The 17,771-nt window shown below is 42.9% G+C and overlaps 1 protein-coding gene across 4 annotated transcripts in view; it reads left to right on the top strand.

Annotated features, from left to right (window-relative positions):
* The first annotated feature begins 326 nt into the window (after positions 1–326).
* NDE1 (nudE neurodevelopment protein 1) overlaps positions 327–17,771 on the top strand; it is a 44,306-nt gene continuing 26,861 nt past the window's right edge. Inside the window, exons 1-4 of one of the 4 annotated variants that reach the window (XM_036278639.1) lie at positions 327–398; positions 7,032–7,157; positions 9,036–9,189; positions 14,163–14,311. In XM_036278639.1, coding sequence (XP_036134532.1) covers positions 7,075–7,157; positions 9,036–9,189; positions 14,163–14,311 — 386 coding nt within the window. In that variant the 5' untranslated portion in view covers positions 327–398; positions 7,032–7,074. Of the gene's footprint in view, positions 399–1,155; positions 1,258–4,951; positions 5,082–7,031; positions 7,158–9,035; positions 9,190–14,162; positions 14,312–17,771 lie in introns of those variants that run through there. The other 3 variants (XM_036278640.1, XM_036278638.1, XM_036278641.1) reach the window with 3 other exon arrangements.

Below are 17,771 nucleotides of genomic sequence, written 5' to 3'. Positions count from 1 at the left end.
AGAAAGGGGAAATGAAATCCGTCTCAAGAGGAGGGAGTCGTATTGTTTTGAAGTGCACTGGCCCACAAGTCCAAGCCCGTTCCCCCCGGTGTCCGGGGAGCAGCCAGCATCCTCCAAGGCCCGCTAGGTCACCACCCAGCAGCAGCTGCCTCACAAACCCCCTCCCGCCGCAGGGCCGCCGCGTGGCCGCGCCGCGCCCGGACCCTGGGAAAAAGTTTCCAAACGCCGCTGCTCGGCACTGATTGGCCGAGCCGGACGCGGTCCCGTGGCGCAGCAGCCAATAAGCGATGCGGGTCGTGAGCGCAAGGGCGGGGGCGGGGGCCCAAGGTCCGGGCCACACCGCCCTCAGCCGCCGCCTGCCGTTTCGGTCGCCGCCCGTTCTCGTCGCCTTACCCCGGGTAAGTGTGGGGCTGCAGCTGCCGCCGGGGCTGAGCGCAGCCCTGGGTCCGCCACCGCCGCTGGGAAACTCTTCTGCCCCGCCCCGTAGCCCGATGCGCTCTCGGGACCCCCGGCCGCCGACGTGCAGGGACCCTGCGGTCCCCTCGTTTGCGCGTCGCTTCCCGGGCGCTGGGCTCAAAATTCCCGCGCCCCTGGAGCCTCCCTTCCAAACTTTGTGCCTTCCCACTCTAGTGTCCTGGAGCCCGGCTCCTCGCCTTTGCCAACTTTCTTTTTGTCGCTGCCCTCCTCTCCCTCCTTGACTTCCTCGGTCCTTCTGCCCTCCTCGTCTCCAGTTCTCGCTGCCCTGCTACTCTGCCCTCCTATTCCCTCCCACCTCAAACTCCCCTCCTTGACTCCCCAGTCTTTTTTCTCGCCCTGTGTTCTGCTCCTCAATCCCTGCCACCCCTTTTCCTTCTGCTGCCCCCTTTTTCTCCCCCCCCCTACCCTCATTCCCCGTAGCCCTTCTTGCCCGCTTCCCCACCCTGATTGCAGGCCTCTTTCCAAAAAAACCTCCTTTCTCCACCTCCCTCCCTTCGGGAACGTGTTTGGAACCGTCTCCTTCCCTTCGCGTTTCTCAGGTCTCTGCTGCAGGACGGTTCAGATTTCCCCTGACAGCACTTTGGGGACGGATTGAATAAAGGATGAAAACGCTTATTTTACAGCTTGAATGCAGTGGCTGGACTTGCCTACCTCTCTGAGGTCATGGGAAACCCCGCCACCCCCCTGACACCGCTTTTGGGGAAGCTGCATTATCTTCTCCAGTCATCTTGGGTTCTCTGCCTCCTGAGGGTCTGAGCTGCCCTGACTTCTTTGTCCAGGGTTTGTACCAAGCTTGTGCCTTTTATACTTTTAGCCCTAGGCTCCCTTTAACTTCCTTTGTAAAGAAATGGCCTTTGCAGCGTGCACTGGTCAGATATTTGTCGTTTTCTTTAATGGTTTTGTTTGTGTATTCTAGGGATAGGATGGCATTTTAGGACATGGGTAGGGTGCTTTGAAGGGGAATTGAATCCCAGTGACTCCCAGAGACGCTTAGTACCTGACCACCCAAATACACACGGTATTCAATCAGTTTTGAAACTTAAATCTTTCCTCTTAGTGTATCTTTTGTGTAGGATTAGATCCAAGCGATCTATGTCTCAGATGCCTCCATTTGGTATATTTTATCCCATTTTGGACATGTGTTCTTTTGCCTTAAAACATGTGAGCCAGAGAAGTTACACTCACTTTCCTTACAAGATAATTGCCTAACATGAGCGCACCTGTGCATAGAAAGTTTGCGTCAGCTACAAGTACTTTGTTTGCATCCAGTAGTGATGTAGGTGCTTTGTATCTGCCTCTCCCAGCTGTGCCTGGCACTTAGATGTTCAGAAATGTTTGCAAAGGGATGGAGGAGGAGGGAAACCACAGTAGGAAAAGCTCTTTCCCTGGCATTTTGGTTCAGTAGAATAAAATTAACCTGGAACAACAGCTATTTTTTTCGGGTTAAAATTTCAAAAGCAATATATGCTTACTGTGAAAATCAGTGTACTTAATAGTGTGTCAGGTGCAAGTTCTCATCTCAGTGCCTCTTTCACTCACAATCTGGTACATCTTTGTATGCATAGAAGAGAGGGAGATAGATTTGTAAACTAAAATGGCATCCTTTCTTAAACATATCATGAACTTGCTTCCATTTTAATTCTTCCATATAATTTTTCTTAACAGTTGCATAGTTTTCCAGTAGTCAGCCCTCTGTTGACAGTTAAGTTTCTCCAGTTTCTCCATCAGTGCATGATGGTGTACAGCCTTGAGCATTGGTCCTTGCATGCCTATCTGTTTTTTAGGTAGATCATTATAGACTTTGAAAGCACGAAAACAGAAGGCAGACTTGCTGACTCTTGACTGATCTTGTCCTAATGATGTCACTTCTGCAAAGTGCAAAGCCTGCTTCATAACATAGAAGCGATTGGAGCAACTTCTTTCTTTCCCTTCAGCTCTTCCATTTGTTTTGATTGGGAAGGATTGGGGTTTGAGTGAAGGAGGGCAGTGAGTTAATGCCTGATGGTTTATAGGTGTGTATTGCTCCTGACCAGCATGGGCTGGCTTTCTTCAATCAGAGGGAAGCCAAGAGAGATTGTTTTTTTCCTAGTTTTGAAAGTAAAGGCATGTGTCTCTGGTGTGTTTTCAGACTTTTCTGTTAACTTTAATCCTGGAAAACACATTTAAAAAAAGTTTGGCGAAACAGTTTTGTAGTAGTAGATCTAAGTTATGAAAAACATAGTTTTTGAAACACTTGTCCCAGTTTGTTCTTCCTTGCATGCTGTAGAATATACAGTTGAGGTACCCATTAGATTTGTCCACCATGCTGGGGATGGCCTGATGGTGTATTGAGAACACAAGTTAGACTGAATGTCTGTAGCAGTATTCGTTTTTTAAGATAGTGGGTACAAAGTTGTGTGTTACCAAGAGCTAACACCTGCCTGTCACAGTGCCTTTTAAAAGACTGTGGACCAAATGAAATGAGTGAATTTGACCTCTAATCAGTCTTTTGCAACCCCAGGGAGACCTTAAACTTGAATTTTAAAACCCCCCCACCCCCGGGTCTGGTTTAAAATGTTTCTGTTCCAGCTCCAAAGAAACCAGGTGATCTTTTACTCTTATAGCTGAATGGCTTAAAGGGGATAAAGTTGTTTGAAACTAACTTATTAAATGCCTAGCACACAGCAACTAGAAGGTGATGTTAAAATGCAGTAGATAAATGCTGGAAGAAGGGAACCTTTGCAAGTCATCTTATCTGCTTTCTGCGGCAGAGAATAATACATATTAGAACTTTCTGAGACATTTTCACATGGCAAAGGAAACATATTTTTAAGATTGCTCTTTCAAGACAAAGCTGTTATTTCTTCCCTCTTAGCCTGTGGTGTATTTTTTCTCTTCCCTAAGGATTGTTCTTAAAGTGCAGAGGTTTTGGTTGAAATGCCAGGCCTATGGTTTTTGCCCTTTAGTTGAAGAAGTGAGAGATTCTGCAAGCTGTGCCATAAGCTTAGGTCTCTACTTAGTTTATCCCAGTACCTGAAGTCCAAAACCAGATCCTTCCAATCAGCATGGCTGTATTTAGAGCCCCTCCTACAAGGGAAGTGCCTCTTGAAACATCACAAATTCATTTCTTTCCAGAGGATTAAGTTTTAAGTCTCACTGGCCATGATAAGAATGTTTTAAGAAACCCTTTTCTAAAACTTGTCTGTCATAGAGTGCAGGATGAAGGTTCGTAAACTCTAGTAACTAGATCAGATACTTCTTATCATGCAAACTTGAGGAGAGGGTAGTTTGAACCATGGCATCCTGTCCTCCAGCCCCTTCCCATTAAGGAGATGTCACTCAGGTGCTGAGGGAGAGGTTTTTCCCCATCCCAATAAGCATCTTAGGGATTTACAGATGTAAATTATAAACTAGCCTTCAGAAGGTCTCTTGCATCTTGCCTTTTCTTAACTTCATATCCCCATCCAGCTAATGGCCAATCTCTCCTCCTGTGTGTGTTCATTCCACAAGTATTTATTGAGTGCCTATTACATGCCAGGCACTGTTCAAGGTATTGGGAATATAAAATATGGAGGCGGTCCCTATGTTCAACAAAGATAAACAAAAACAAAACTCATAGTGATAACACAAAGCGGAGGTTAATATGATAGTGAAGGGCTGGAGGGGGTATTTGGTGGTTTTCAAATAGGTCTCTTTGAGGAAGACATTTTAGCTGAGATCTGAATGGCAAAAAGGAATCCTGCTGCCACAAAATCTGAAGGAAAAGCATTCTAGGCAGAGGGAACAGCAAGTGCAAAGGCCCTGAGGTAGGGTAAGCTTGGTAGGGTAAGCTTGGTGTATTTAAGGAATGGAAAGAAGGAAGTGTAGCTGGAATATATAAGCAAGTGATGGGTAGGGGGTGGAAAATGTTTAGAGAAATAGGCAGGGACTAATTATGTTGAACCTTGGACATGATTTTTTTTCCAAACAGCAGGAAAAGTCAGTCAAACACTCAGGGTACATTCATTGTTCCTAGCTCTTCACTTTCTCACCCTACTGTATGCAGACTTCCTCCTATGCTATGCATTTGTCCTTAATAAGATCATTAATGGCCACACAGTGCTCACTTACAGTTGCACGGACTCTGTGCTCTGGACACTATAGACATTGATTTGGTGACTGCATATTAGCTGTGATCTGGGCTCATTAGAGCATATGGCTTGAGCAGGGAGCACCACACTCAGGTTTACCCTTACCCATCCCCATATTAATTATTGTTATTTACACTCAAGGTACTCCATTCTTTTTACTTTGAGTAAATAAGATCTATCACTCCATATATTAATTAGAACTATCTTGTGACAGAAATCCAACCCTAAATGGTACAACCAAGAAAGGGAGTTGATTATCTCTCATAACTAAGTCAGGTACAGTTGGATCCAGGTGCTCAAACAATATCATCAGGACCCAAACGCTCTACCTCTTGGTCGTACTTTCTTGTGTTTTGGCTTTATTCTCAGGCTGTCTCCACTGTTGTGATAGAAAGATGATCACTGGCATTTGGACTTCCTACCATCTAACAAACACTAGTGGAAAAAGAGTTATCTCCTTGCCCCCAGCTATATGATTATGACATATAACATTGTGTAAGTTAAGGTGTACCGCATGATTGTTTTATGCATGTATATATTGCAAAATGATTATCGCAATAGGTTAGTTAACACTTTAGGGAATTTGTTTCTTGATAGCTCTGCAAAAGGCCTGCGTCTGGACACTTACTGGCTTAGCTTAAGTTAGGCCCACCCTTATTGGCTAGCTTGGGTTAAGTTCACCCCTGAGCCAATGCTTTGTTCAGCTTGCGTGAGGCTGACCTGTCATTGGCTCAGTGTTGGTTAGGCCCACCCCTGAGCCAGTTAACTGATGCTGGAGGCATGAGTAGGCATGTGCCTTCTCCCAAGTGCAGAAGATGATGTCAAGGTCATCTGAACCACATGGAATGAGTGTAGGGTCAGTTCCTCCATGAGAATATTGGGATGTTGTTACAGAAAGATAAAAGAAGGAATGCTGGGGGGGGGGGGTCAACAAATTAACAGCTTTCTTCTCCATCCAGCTTCTCTGCTTAGATCAAGTTTTCAGAGAAATTGTTCTCCAGAAGGGGGTAAGTGGGAAGGCACAAGGCATGTTTTCTCTGAATTAGGAAAGGAAGGGAAATTAGGAGGGAGAAAACATGTGCATACAGGTACTAAGAAATATAGAGTTATTAATAAGTACTGTGCTCGAATATAGGTGTTATTGTTCAATTTTTACCAGGAATCCAGAAGTTGGTTATTGTGTCCACGTCAACACTACCGTATTTAGCCGAATGGTTTGTACTTTTAGCCCAAAATACAGCTTTGTTAGTTATGTCTTGAAACTTGAGGGGTTGTGTTCATTCTTTTGTCCCCAAGGATGCATACTGCAGACTGTGAGTTCCACTGAAGGAAGGAAGGGACCTTGGAGGCATCTAATTGGGATTCCTAATGACCCTTTGACATGCTCAGAGCCTTTAATAAATTCAGAAAATAAGCTATTACATCCAGAGGCTCTATCAGCAGGAAGTCTATAAACTGACAACTGTTAATAGAACATGTTTCCTAATCGCTGCTCTGGATATCTCAAAGCCCTCAAAGCCAAGGCTTCTATCCCCTCCTCCCCTCTAGGTGCTGTCTAATTTGTCTCCTTTTCTTCTCACACCCACTTCTCCGAAATCCCATGGACTTCCCCTTCCTTACCTCCCACGTACTCCTCCACCCAGTTTATGTCTGCTTCCTCCTCCACTGTATTGAAACTATGCTTGTTCACATTACCAGTGACCAACATTTCGCTAAGTCTGGTGGGATATTTTCCAATCCTTATCTTACCAGCTTCTCTGTTGCATCATGGATACTGTGGAATGTTCCCCCTTTTCCCCCCTTGAAACCACATACTCTAGGACAACTCACTCTTCCTGGTTCTTATCTCTCTGTTTCTCTTCTGTCTCCTCCGATGACTGTTTCTTTCCTTGCCCCCCTTTTCAAACACTGGCATTCCTCAGAGTTCCATAAATAGTCCTCATTAGATTCTCCAGTGGTTCCGTCACAAGAAAAAGGGAAGAACCAGCTACAAATTCATGACTCTTAAATTTGTATCGTTAGCCCAGACTTTAACCCTGAGTTTCAGATCCAGTGTCACATCTAGATATGTCATGGGCATATCAAACTAATCATGTCCCAAATTGGGTTCATTATCGCCTTGCCCTAGAGATTTTCCTTCTGATATTCTGCATCTCTAGTGATGGGGATGGTGGTGGCCCCTAGTTGCCTAAGCTACAACCCCAGGAAATGTCCTCACCTCCATATTTTCCTTATTTCCTCTCCTTCCAATGTAATAAATCAGCAAATCCTAATAGTCTTATCTGTCTCTGGAGTGAAACATGCAGGTGGGCTGGATTTTGTCTGGGTTTACTTATAATGATTTGACAGTGTTTTATCATTTAATCCATTGTAAAGTTCAGGAATTTCCCCCCCATTAAAGATCAGCTGTTTAACCAGGGTAATAATTTTAAAACTTTCTCCTAGACACCATGCCACAGGAAGAGTGACCTCTTCTCCTGTTTTCACAATGGAGGACCCTGGAAAGACGTTCAGCTCTGAGGAAGAAGCAGCTAACTATTGGAAAGATCTGGCTATGACCTATAAGCAAAGGTCAGTTCTCCAAAGTTCACCCTGCTTTTTCTTCCCAGCATAATGGCAGCAGTCATTTTTGGGGGGCACATTATATGCCAAGCACTGTGAAGGCTTAACGTACATTATCTCAGTTATATCTCAGAATTATCCCATGAAAAAACCATTATCACCCCATTTTACAAATGAGGAAACTGAGCCTCAATGAAGGCTAATAATTTGCCATGTCACACAGCCAGTAAGTAGCAGAACTAGAATTTGAACTCCAAAGCCTGTAATCCTAAGCAAACAATTACTTTCCATCTTATTTTCTTGACAGGTTTTATCATTTCCTGGATGGCATATCTGGTCAGTGCTTCATGTGTGGGGAAAGAACTTCCTGTGCCTAGCAAAATGGGTTGTTGCAGATTTTAAAATCGGAAGCCAGTGTTTTAGTGCCCATATTTGGGAGGGTGTGTGTGTGTGTGTGTGTGTGTATGTTCAGCATTGTTTCTTTTGTTTCTCATGGACTATTATAATCTCCACGTGGAGGTCTTATTTTAATTTTAGTCATTCTAATTTCTTTATTCTTAGTTTGACTTAAAGATAACTCAGGCTGGTATTTAAAAAAAAAAAAAGTCCCTTGAATTTTATTTTATTTATTTATTTATTTATTTAATATTGACTCCTCCTCCCAATTGGAAGTTGAGGTTTCTGGTACACTTTATTTATTTATTTTTTTGTGCCATGTGCCTTAGCAGGAACCGAACCCGGGACTCTCTGGTTCACAGGCTGACAGTCAACCACTGAACCAAACTGGCCAGGGCAAGTCACTTGAATTTTAAAGATTGAGAAGCTAGAGTTGGATGTTTAGGGTGGGGTAGGGACACATTTTGTGTGTGTGTGTGTGTGTGTGTGTGTGTGTGTGTGTGTTACACGCCATTGAATGGGCCCAATTCCTGGCAACCCTGTAAATAACAGCCCTACTCAGTTCCTGCAGACACCGGCCTCTGGCTTCTTTTATGGAGTCAATTCATTTCATGTCTGGTCTTCTTGTTTTCCTGCTGCCTTCTATTTTTTCCAGCATTATTGTCTTTCCCAAAGAAACCTGTTTCTCATGATGTGTCCAAAGTAGCTTCAGTTTTGTCATTTTTGCCTCTAGTGATGTTTCACGTTTAATTTACTCTAGGATCTACTTGTTAGTCTTTCTGGTGGTCCAGAGTATTTGTAGAACTCTCCTCCAACTTCATATTTCACATGAATCATTTTTTTTTTTTAATATCAGCCTCCTTCACTGTCCAGTGTTCACATCTGTACATAGTATGTGGGAATACAAAGGTGTGGATGACCTTAGCCTTGCTGATGTTTCCTAGTCCTTTTGAATCTCAGCCTTCTCTTGATTTCTTCGCTGCAGTATGTATTTGAATAGACTGAACCAAAATCTTTAACAAATTTGATATCTTCATTGTCTGTGTTAAAGTTGTATATTTTCTTCTATGGGCATGGTTTTTTTATCTTCTGTATGGATACATTATAATGGTGTTATAAGTGACGTTTACATTATGTCCAGTTTCTACTTATATATAAATTTGAAGGGAATACACAATCCAAAGTTATATTTACTACATGTTGGGCTCGAAAATATATGTTGAATGAATGAGTGAAGAGTGAATTGTTTAAGAAATGGCTTTGGTGTCAGGCATTCCTGGGTTCAGGTCCAAGCTCTGTTTCTGACTTCTTATGTGACCTTAAGACAAGTCACTCATCTTGTTTAAACCTCATCTTTTCATCTGTAGAATGAAGATAATGATAGTTTCTACCACAAGAGGTAGTTGAATAAAAAGCTGGTCCATATATAAAACTCAGCAGCATGTAAATGCTCAGTATATTATTATCTGACATCTGGGAATTCTATTGTAGGGCAGAGAATACACAAGAGGAGCTCCGAGAATTCCAGGAGGGAAGTCGAGAATATGAAGCTGAATTGGAGACACAGCTGCAACAAATTGAAACCAGGAACAGGGACCTCCTGTCAGAAAATAACCGCCTTCGCATGGAGCTGGAAACCATCAAGGTGAGGAGGGGGGTGACAGGAAATGCTTTCAATGTGACGTGTGTGACTGGTTAAGGGAACCCTGGGCTCACTCCCACCTCTAGGCCTACTGGGTTGATTTGGTAGTTGACCTCTTTATGTGCCAGGAGCTCTGTGAGAAGCAAGTCCCACACATGTCCCCAGAGCCATTCGTGGATTGTCTATAATCTCATAAGGCATGTGAAAAGCAGACAGTTTTAGAGTATGGAGTGTTGCTAGAATTGCTGATCATTATATTATAAAGTCCAGGGTTATGCTGTCCAGTATGGTAGCCCCTAGGCACAAGTGGCCATTGACATTTTAATTAATTAAAATAAAAATTTAATCCCTCAGTTATACTAGCTACATTTTATTTTATTTATTTTTTTATTTTTTATTTTATTTTTTATATCCTCACCCGAGGACACTTTTTCATTCTTTGTTCAGATAGAGCAGGAGGAAGAGAGAGAGAGAGAAACATCGATGTGAAAGGGACACATCGAGTGGCCGCCACCCGCACGACCAACCAGGGCCGGGGACAAACTGCAACCGAGGTACATGCCCTTAGCGGGAACCGAACCCGGGTCTCTCCGGACTGCAGGCCGACGCTCTAACCGCTGAGCCAAACCGGCCAGGGCCTAGCTACATTTTAAATGTTCAGTAGTCACGTCTCTAGTGGGTCTCATTATTGGACGGAAGGGTTGTGCAATGTTTCCATCATAACAAAGTTCTTTTGGACAGTGCCAGTCTAGAGCAGGTTCCTCAACCTGGGCACTGTTGACATTTGAGGCCAGATAATTCTTCATTGTGAGGGTTAGGTTTTGCATTGTAGCATGTTTGTTTGTTTTTTAAATCCTCATTCGAGGATATTTTTCCATTTATCTTCAGATAGAGTGGCAGGGAGGGAGAGAGGGAGGGAGAAACATCAATATGAGAGAGACACATAGATTGGTTGCCTCCCGCCTGACCCCAACCAGGGCTGGGGACCGAACCGCAACCGAGGTTCGTGCCCTTGACTGGAATCGAACCCTGACTCTCTGGTTCTCGGGCTGACACTCTAACCACTGAGCCAAACCGGCCAGGATGTATTGTAGGATGTTTAACAGATTTCCTGGTCTCCATTCACTAGATGTCAGTAGCACCCTCTCCCCCAGGTGTGATAGCCAGAAATATCTCCAGACATTGCTAAGTATTTGGAGAAGCACTGCTCTAAAGGGTAAAGACTGCCTTTTGGATATTCTTCAAGGCTTAACACATGATCACTAAGTATAACACTGTGCCCTGGAGACTGTTGCTTTTGGCTCTCGCTGCCAGGCAGATCACCTGGCTAGCTTCGTAAACATCAGACAGGCCCAAACCCACCCCCGCCCTGAGATTCCTGTTCTCAGTAAGTCAGGGTGGGGCCCTGGGATGTCTACATATCTTTTTATTAATTTTTTCTTAATTAAGCTCCCCATGTAAATTTTGATGAGCTGCTGTGGGAAAGAGCCAAGGCCCTGCATTGTGTGCAGGGCTAGCTATGATGGAAGGAGACATGCTACTTGCCCTCTGGAAGCTTCTTAGGGAAGACAAACCTAACAACAGGAGGCATTTCAGGAAAAGATGCTGAGTTAAATAATACTGACCATGAAATCCTCCAGAGAGAAAAATCTACATAGGTTGGGGACAGCTTCATGGAGGCACTTGGGAGGACTTGAGCTAGGGTTTGAAGATGGGGTGGGATGGGGTGGGGCGTGTGTGTGTGTGTCCAGGAGTCGATAAAGAGTTAATCTGGCCCAGGTGGTATGGCTCAGTGGTTGAGCATCGACCCATGCACCAAAAAGTCACCGGTTCAATTCTCAGTCAGGGAATGCAGGAGGCAGCCAGTCAATGGTCGATGGTTCTCTCTCACATCGATGTTTCTATCTCTTTCTCCCTCTCCCTCTGTCTCTAAAAATCAATACAAATACATTTTTAAAAAAAGTTAATCTGGACCTGCCACAGACACGGACAAGAATGAGTGTCAGGTGGACCTTGGGAAACCTGGCTTTGCTGGTACATGGGAAAAAGTAAGACCAAAAAATGGATTGGGGATTGAGAGATGGGGAGGGACAGAGGAAAGACCTTGGAAGCTGAGCTGTGGTGTTGAAGCTTTTATGCTGTAGACCACAGAACCCAAAGTGGTTATCGACAGAGTAGTCTGGTCCCTAGGTGCTGTTTGCTTAGGCTTTAGTGGTTTTTATTCAACCTTTTATCATGAAGGTTTTCAAGCACACAGCAAGGTTGAAAGAATTTTCCAGTAAACACCTCTGTATCCTCCATCTAAGCTCAATCAGTAACCTTTGCCATACTTTTAATTATTTATATATATAAATATATATATCCATCCATTAATCTGTATTATGTTTTGATGCATTTCAGAGTGAGTTGCAGACGTCTATACTATACACTTTCCTGTAAATATCTCAAGCTATTAGTAACAAGAGTTGAGGGTTTAAGGTTTATTCTTTTGAAAGTGAAATTTATATCTTTAATATCAACACTCAAAGTTGTGAGGCTATAAAAATCTGGAATCCCTGTTTCCTTTGAGCATTGGCATTCTTCCATAACAGCAAAAAGCCGAGTTGTGGTTGCTTAGACAGAGCCAGCATTCTCCAGTTCCCCCAGTCCCCACTGCTGCCCACCCACAACCTCCGTAACTGAGGGAATTAGTGTTACTTTATTCCTACACCTGGCCCACTTCGCTCACTTTATTATCATCCTGACCCCTGCCATAGGCACCAAGGAATCATAGCTCTTAAATTGAAGGGGGTTTGGGGATGGAAAACTATGGAAGGAAAATCAATGGTATGGCTAATAGTTTGGAGAGAGAAGGAGGCCCTCCATGGATGCTGAATAAATATCAAGCTATTACTAAGTAATTAATGGCTTTAAAACCGAGCCCTTGAACCTGCAGAAGACCTTGAGACAGATGACAGATCCTTGAGATGTAGAGCATAGAGCAGGGAAAGAAATAGAAATACCTTGGAATAAAGAAGTGCCACCAGCCCATATTTGTCACCTAAGAAAAATGCATTCAACTGAGTCAGACTTCTTGACAACTGGTTTATTCATCCCAAGTTGAATAAAAAGGCCTGTAAGGGATCAAACAGAGCATCTATTGATGCCTCCATCAGCTGACAGCTCATTATAATTATCCCCAAATGAAAGCACAACATTTCAGCAACATCTTTTCATGTACATAAGTTCAAAGGACATCATTTGAATCTCTATGCTGGTGGAGAAGCTCGTTAACTTCATCCTCTGAGAACCTGAATTTGAATTTAGGTTAATAACCTAGGAGCCTGCACCCTCTCGTTTTTTCTGGAGATGCACCCACCTAAAGGGTGTGAGGCCATCAGAGCCATGCCTGGGAATTCGCTGTGCGCGGGGCCTGCTCTGCCCCTGCTTGCCCCAGTGGAGGCGCTTCCTCTGCTCTCAGCCAGGAAACGGAGCATCAGAGGGGACACAGCAGGCTGAGTGTGTGGAATGCCCTCCTTGTCCTCACCCTGTAAATAATCTGCTTGTTCTGTGGGTGTTCCTCTTCACAGCAGCTCTCCACGCCTCTCTGGCCTAGGCACCATTACGTCATTCTAGCAACAGCTTTGTTTACTCGACTGGGTAAAGAAAATAAAGGAGTTTGCCTTTTTTTTTTTTTTTAACTTTCTAATTAGACGTTGGGCCTTTCCTGTGGAAAGTGGGTGTTTTCTCTTGTGGATGGATGAAGGAAAGGTAGTAAGGGTGTTTGGTGAAGAAGGGGGAGGGAGGGAAGGAGAGGAAGGAAGGAAGGAAGAAATGAAGGAAAGGAAAAGGGAGAGAGATCAACACCTATATCACCTGGATTGAAATGGTGAGGGAGGTTTAGCATAGTTGTCTTAAGAGCATGAGTCCAGGTGATGCAGGTTGGATCTTGGTTCAGTCATTTGTTACCAGGTGACTGGGCTAATTAAGTAACTGAGCCTTATTCCCTGCATCTCTGAAATGGCATTAAATGAGGCAATATAATTAGCCTGCTGAGACCAGAGGGTGCCACAGGGTAAATGATAAATGTTAGCTGCTACAGTTGGGCAAAAACGTCATTGAAAAGTCATCTGAGCTGTTCTTTCCCTTGGAAAGCACTAAACTTCCTTTCATAATTCATAACAGGTTTTTTTCTCTCTCTGTTTCTTTCCTCCCTTCCTCCCTTCCTTCCTTTCTTTCCTCTCCCACGGGCCCAGAAGTTCCTTCTGACTCCCCCATGTTGCAGGGAGGAGTGTCCTGGATCACAAAGTCAGAACAGTTGTCAAACTAAGTACATGATGTCCTGGTCTTATTGTGTGGCACATGCAACCAAAGTCATTGTGATCCCTGATGTTCTTTCTGCGATCCAGGGATGTCATGTGATGTGGATTCATATTGCCCTCATGGATTAGGCTGTTTACATGGCTTTCTATGGCTGTGGACACCTTGAGCAAAATGATTGTTTTGAAGATGGGTGCTCCTTGACCATCTACAAGGACCATGTTTGGAGGGGGCAGGGCACAAGATGTTCAAGGAGCTGGGAGGCAGGAAGCACTCAGGACATGACAGCTCCTTGTTCTGCCCTCTTCTGTCACTTGCTTAGGAGTCCACATCTGTGGAGAAAAGGTCCTGTGGACTGCAGTGAGGCTTATCTCCTGGCTGAGGAGGAGGGTGGGAAAGGAAGGCCGAAGTTTCTTCAGTGAGTGTGATGGGAGGATGGTCCCACGATGACTCTGTAATAATGGAGAGAGAACCCCCCTAAAGAAATCAGGGTGCTGGCAGGCTGTGGAGAGTGAGGGGAATGGATGCTCCGTGGCTAAAAACATGTGTCCAGTATAGCAGGAGTGCATATGTTCCAGGATTAACCTTCAGTATTTTAAGGAGACGGGGAAGAGGGGGATAAACAGAGCTCATCAGAAGTCTTAAATTGTTCATTCAGTGTTGGTTTTGTCATTCAGGAGAAGTTTGAGACACAGCATTCTGAAGGCTACCGGCAGATCTCCGCCTTGGAGGATGACCTAGCCCAGACAAAGGCAATTAAAGATCAGCTGCAGAAATACATCCGAGAGCTGGAGCAAGCAAATGATGACTTGGAAAGAGCGAAACGGTATGTTAGGAGGAAAATCGATGTTGGAGCTCTTTGTCTCTGCTTTTTTCCTCCAGCACTTGGGACCCAGGCTCTGTGTAGAGTGTAGAGAATCCAGCAGTGAGTGATACCAAGCCAGTGCCCTTACGGATCTTACAGTATAGGCAGATAAGCACAACTTAATTACAGCAGTAAGTCCAGGTTGCTATGGGGGCAAGTGACAGGATATCTTAATTTGGCCTTTGATGAAAGAATGTCTGGCAAGCTTCCCAAAGGAAATGCCATGGAGGTGAAGAACAAGGGGAGGACAGGCATTATCCAGGGGAAGAGTGGGAGGTGAGAATGTTCCATGCAGAAGGACAAGCATGTATTAAATAAGGCCCTAAGGTAAGAAAGAAAGAAGTATGTTCAAAAGGAAAGTATTTCTTAAACTGATACTGTTAGTGGAATAACTGAATAACTAGGCTGAGCCAGGTGCTATTTTTTTTAGGAAGACACTTTAAAAAATGTAGATAAAAATTACATACAGTGACATGCATAGATCTTAACTGCACAGTTCCAGTAGTTTGGACAAATCTGCATGTTCATGTAACCCACATGCCTGTGAAGACATGGAGCCTTTGCATCATCCCCCCCCAGTTTCTTGCATTATATTTTGGTGGTTTCTTTATGGCTCACAATATATGTGCTGAACTTTTCACTCTACTTTTTTGTACCACTTCAGGTAAAATACACAGCCTCACAACCTTATAATTTCATTTACCTTTCTCAGACTTTATGCTGTGGTTGTATTAGCTGTTAGTACATTTTCAAATGCTATGGATTCCACAACACATTGTTGTAATTTTTGCTGTATAAAGCCAGGTATATTTTAAAGAGATTAAGAGGGTAAAAAGATAGCCTTTTATATTTGTCTCCATATTTACCATTTCTGGTTTATTACTTCCTGAGGATCTGGGTTTCCCTCTGGTATCATTTCCCTTCAGCTTGGAGAACTTCAGTTAGGATTCTTACAGTGTATGTCTGCTGATAATGAATTCTCCTAGTTTGGGTTTATCTGAAAATGTCTTTCATTTGCCTTTTTAAAAAAAATTCTTTTAAGTAGACTTTTTATTTTTTAAGCAGTTTTAGGTTTTTGGTAATATTGAGAGAAAAGTACAGAGAGTTTCTGTATATCCCTGTTCCTACATATGTACAACCTTCCAAGCTATGGACACCCCCCCCCAGAATGGTACATTTGTCACAATCAGTGAACCCATATTGACACATCATTATCACTCAAAGTCCACACTTACATTAGGTTCACTCTTGGTGTACATGCGGTGGGTTTGGACAAACATAAGGTGGCATGTATCCATCATTATGGTATCATACAGAATAGTATGATACCATACTACTCACTGCCCTAAAAACCCTCTGCATCCTGCTTATTCATCCCTCACTCCCTCTAACCCCTCTTAACCATTGATCTTTTTACTATCTCTATAGTTTTGCCTTTTCCAGAATATAATATAGTTGGAATTAAAGTGAATGTAGCCTTTTTGTATTGGCTTCTTTCATTTATTAACATGTGTTTAAGGTTCTTCCATGCCTCTTCATATCTCATTTCTCTTTAGCACTAATAATAGTCCATTGTCTGGATGCACCACAGTGTACTTATCCACTCACAGACTTTCTAGCTATAAACATGTAAAATGTAAATTAAGCAGTGGAGTGAGGTTCTAAGTAACTCTAGAGGAAGTATACATCATTAGCTCAAGTGCATATCATTCATGTTACTCTTCATGGCTAATCCTGCATGGCTTTACTCAAGGTCTCTAGAAACTCTTTGCCCATTATATGAGCTCATGAATACAAATATGTACTTGCTTGGATGAGGATTCATCCAACGAAAAATTTTATCCGCCAGCAGTTCCACAGGACATTTTGTGAAAGAACATAATTATACCAACCATAAAATGTTATGCCATGGCTGTACAAACCCTAGTTTTTCCTCAGCTAATTAAACACACAAAAAATGCCTTCAAGTATATGCAAAGACAAAGCACTCCTACACTAATTAATCATATTATCAAGATTGTTCTTGGTTTATTGAGCACCAAAGGAAACTTATATCTGGTAGATATCAAATCACTTTAATGACTGAAGGTGAACAGATAGATAATTGAAGCCTTAAAATAGATTTTAATGATTGATGTCCTTCCACATTTCTTTTGCTTTGGATCACCAATGACATCTTGTTCATTTAGAAAATAAATCTATAAACACCAGCATAAATATAGCAAGGCAGAAGTACATTTTTTAGTGATAATTTTATTTTGAATGTTTCAGCCTTTTATTACACATTTGTTTTTTAAAAATTAAAGTTTTTCAGTTACAGTTGACATACAATATTATGTTAGTTTCAGGTGTACAGCAAAGTGATTAGACATTTACAAATGAAATGATCTCCCTGTTAAGTCTAGTACCTATCTATCTGATACTATTACATAGTTATTAAAATATTGACTATATTTCTTATGCTTCACCTTATCTCCCTGTGACTGTTTTCTAACTGGTAATTCATACTTTTTAATCCCTTCTTTTCCACCCATTCTCCAAACCCCCTCCCATGAGGCAACCATCAGTTTGTTGTCTTTATCATCTTTATCCATTCATCTATGACAGACACTTAGGTTACTTCCATATCTCGGCTATGGTAAATAATGCTGCAGTGAACATAGGGGTGCGCATATATCTTTTTGAATTAGTGTTTTGGATTTGTTAGGATAAATACCCACAAGTGGAATTGCTGGGTTATATTGTAGTTTTGTTTTATTTTTTTATCCTCACCGAAGACATCTTTCCATTTTTTTTTTTTTTTTCGTTCAGATAGAGTGGGAGGGAGAGGGAAACATGATGTGAAAGGGACACATTGAGTGGCTGCCACCCACATGACCGAACCAGGGCCAGGGACAAACCGCAACTGAGGTATGTGCCCTTAGCGGGAACCAAACCCGGGTCTCTCTGGACTGCAGGCCGACGCTCTAACCGCTGAGCCAAACCGGCCAGGGCTGTAGTTTCATTTTTAATTTTTTGAGGAACCTCCACACTGTTTTCCATTGTGGCTGCAGTATTTCACAATCCCACCAACAGTGCATAAGGGTTTCCTTTTCCCCACATCCTTGCCAACGCTTATTGTTTATTGATTTATTGATGAAAGCCATTCTGATGGGTGTGAGGTGATACCTCATTGTGGTTTAAATTTGCATTTCCCTAATGATTAGTGATGTGGAGCATCCTTTCATGTGTCTATTGGCCATCCGTGTGTCCTCTTTAGAGAATGTCTATTTAGGTCCTCTTCCCATTTTTTGATCAGATTTTTTTTTTTTGATGTTCAGTTGTATGAGTTCCTTACAGATTTTGAATATTAACTCTTTATCTGATGTATTATTGGTGAATATCTTTTCCCATTTAGTAGGTTGTCTTATTGTTTTGTTGA

This window comes from Molossus molossus, unplaced genomic scaffold, assembly GCF_014108415.1.
Source record: "Molossus molossus isolate mMolMol1 unplaced genomic scaffold, mMolMol1.p scaffold_m16_p_3, whole genome shotgun sequence".
Classification (NCBI taxonomy): domain Eukaryota; kingdom Metazoa; phylum Chordata; class Mammalia; order Chiroptera; family Molossidae; genus Molossus; species Molossus molossus.
Note: the sequence above shows the minus strand (reverse complement) of the source record. Positions and strands in the feature narration are given on the sequence as shown.